At 40.1% G+C, this 2288-nt stretch overlaps 1 protein-coding gene across 1 annotated transcript; it reads left to right on the plus strand.

The window, feature by feature from the left end:
- Positions 1 to 1133: 1133 nt before the first annotated feature.
- On the plus strand, positions 1134 to 1517 carry LOC126456246 (glutamic acid-rich protein-like). The gene has a single exon (XM_050092001.1). It carries the CDS (start codon positions 1134 to 1136, stop codon positions 1515 to 1517), a length of 384 nt encoding a protein of 127 aa, XP_049947958.1.
- The last annotated feature ends 771 nt before the right edge of the window (positions 1518 to 2288 follow it).

Below are 2288 nucleotides of genomic sequence, written 5' to 3' on the forward strand. Positions count from 1 at the left end.
CGCTATTCCCGGACTGTTCAAACAGCCTTCATCCAAAGATTTGGTTTCAACAATTCTCAAGACAGACTGCCAAGAGGATATAAAATAAATTTCATTTGTGCGCGTCTCAGAGAGAAAGCAGCAGCGACTATGTGAATAATTGCAGTCAAGTGCGAAACGTATGAGAAATTTAAATGTGCATTTTTAAATGAGTAATGGGCAAAAGATAAACAAGAGCTTGTGAAACTGAGCATCATAATGCTGGAACCTTATGCTGAATCACAGTACTGAGATACAATACATTAATTTAGAGAGGCGATGAGACGCAACAAATTTGTGTAGAGCAGAAGAAATTGACATTGCTGAGATTCCAACTTTGCCGTTACATGGTCACATAACAACCCAGAGCCTTACCCGTCAGCTGTGATGCATTAAAAAAATAAAAAAATAAATAATAAAAAAAATTAAAAAAAGAAAGAAATTGTCATAAGCGGTGCGAAGTACGACAGTCTGACAGAGGATATTGCCAATCACATTATCTATGAGAAGATGAAGTAATGATGCCACGCATTTTAGACTCAGGCACTCAAGTTTCGGTCATAGAGAAACATGTCTATTAGATGTGCGATACGGAAAAGCAATTGTCAATGATCAGAATGCACAGGACGAAAGTGCGGGATGCAGGATATGGGAAGTGTGTGGAAGTCCAAGAGCAGATCAGTGACGATTTCGAGTGTCAATTGCACACACTCCGCGCAAACGTTTTGATCATGTGGGACCTGAGAGTGAGGGTATTGCTGTTCCCGGCTTCCTGAAGCTCTACTTAGTAATACTGCACCTGAAACAAAGATGTGCATTGTTACGCCGGAATGGGAAAGAAATTAAATTACATTCAGGGACAGTTTAGATGGCTTGTCTGACGAGAGGTCTGATATTTATTGCTCGAGCACACCGTATATATTCACAGTGAGAATGAATGTTGATACACGAGCTTATTTTACATCAGCAACAATAATTATTGCTGTACCAACAGGAATTTTAAGGTATTCAGATGACTGACGACACTATACGGAAAAATGTTCAAGTTTGATATGTTAGGGATTGTACTCAGTGATGAAGGAAAAGTGCCATCATAAAACGAGCAACAGTAGTTAATGGATGTAGCCGAGAAAGAGGTGGACCAACAGGAAGAAGAGAGTTATACAGTCGATTCATCGGATGTGCTGGTGATAGACACAAAACCAGAATTGGTGGTAGAAGATGAGATGTCAGACACTGAAGAAGATTGTGGTGAAGAAGAAGAAGAAGAAGAAGAAGATGATGATGATGATGATGACGATGAGTGGGAAGATGTTTGGTCCAGCAACTCCAAAGACGAGGAGGCAATTTCTTTAGGGCTTAATGCTTCAGAAAAGGCTAGTAAGATGGCCGACAAACTTCTTCATTCAAGAGAATGGCTAGATGTGATGCTAGACGTATCTGAAGAAAATGACGACGACTCAGGCGGTGAAGAGTATGGATATGTACACGGTGAATGAGTGGTAAAACCCTGGGAAGAGAAATTTGTTATAAACACAGGAAGTCCATCTGGTCTTATAGTTGAAAGAGAAAAGGAAGAGGAAGGAGCACTGAATACTGACGGCTTGGACGACCTGTGGATATTTTAATTCAGCTTGAAAGAGGAACGAGGACAGTAAATACCGGAAGTATGAGGATATATGTTACATGTTAGTTAGTAACGCGAATATCCACGAGGGTGTGCAAGCGAATCAAATGTCTATGTTATAATTCATCGGAAAGGCGGAATAAGGCAGATTAAGTTTGCTGAAGGTGATGAGGATTTATTGAAGTCTGCGAAAGATCACTGAAAAGAAAGTTGTTAAGCCACAAATTTTTGTTTACCTACTGCAAATCGTACCGTGTAAGGAAAATAATCCTCAACATTGAAAATCGAAACTCTGAGAAGCCGCAAATGAAAGAGACACCAGTATATTTCCCACCTCAAACGATGTATAGAATAAAGAGAGCTTGAGACGGCACAGCAGGACTAGCACCCGTGAAAGGAGGTACCCTCAAAAGAGCAGGAGAAACAGTTTAATCCGTCTATTTTTTAAATAGGAATGGAGATTTTGGTAAATTACGAGTAATGTTTAAACTACTTCCTGCAAAAGTTGAAGTCATTGTAACTCTATGTAAAATGACAAGGAAGAGAGCACGGGGCAAATTACTGAGTGAATTTTGCCAGGAAGGATGGTTTGCGTGTCGGAGTTTTGTTAGGAGCTGGTTGCTGGATGCACTGAACCATGATT

This window comes from Schistocerca serialis, chromosome 1 (assembly GCF_023864345.2).
Source record: "Schistocerca serialis cubense isolate TAMUIC-IGC-003099 chromosome 1, iqSchSeri2.2, whole genome shotgun sequence".
NCBI classification, from domain to species: Eukaryota; Metazoa; Arthropoda; class Insecta; order Orthoptera; family Acrididae; genus Schistocerca; species Schistocerca serialis.

What these genes read in the sequence shown, in the direction of transcription:
- LOC126456246 (XM_050092001.1), top strand. Translation starts at nt 1,134, where the DNA reads ATGGATGTAGCCGAGAAAGAGGTGGACCAACAGGAAGAAGAGAGTTAT.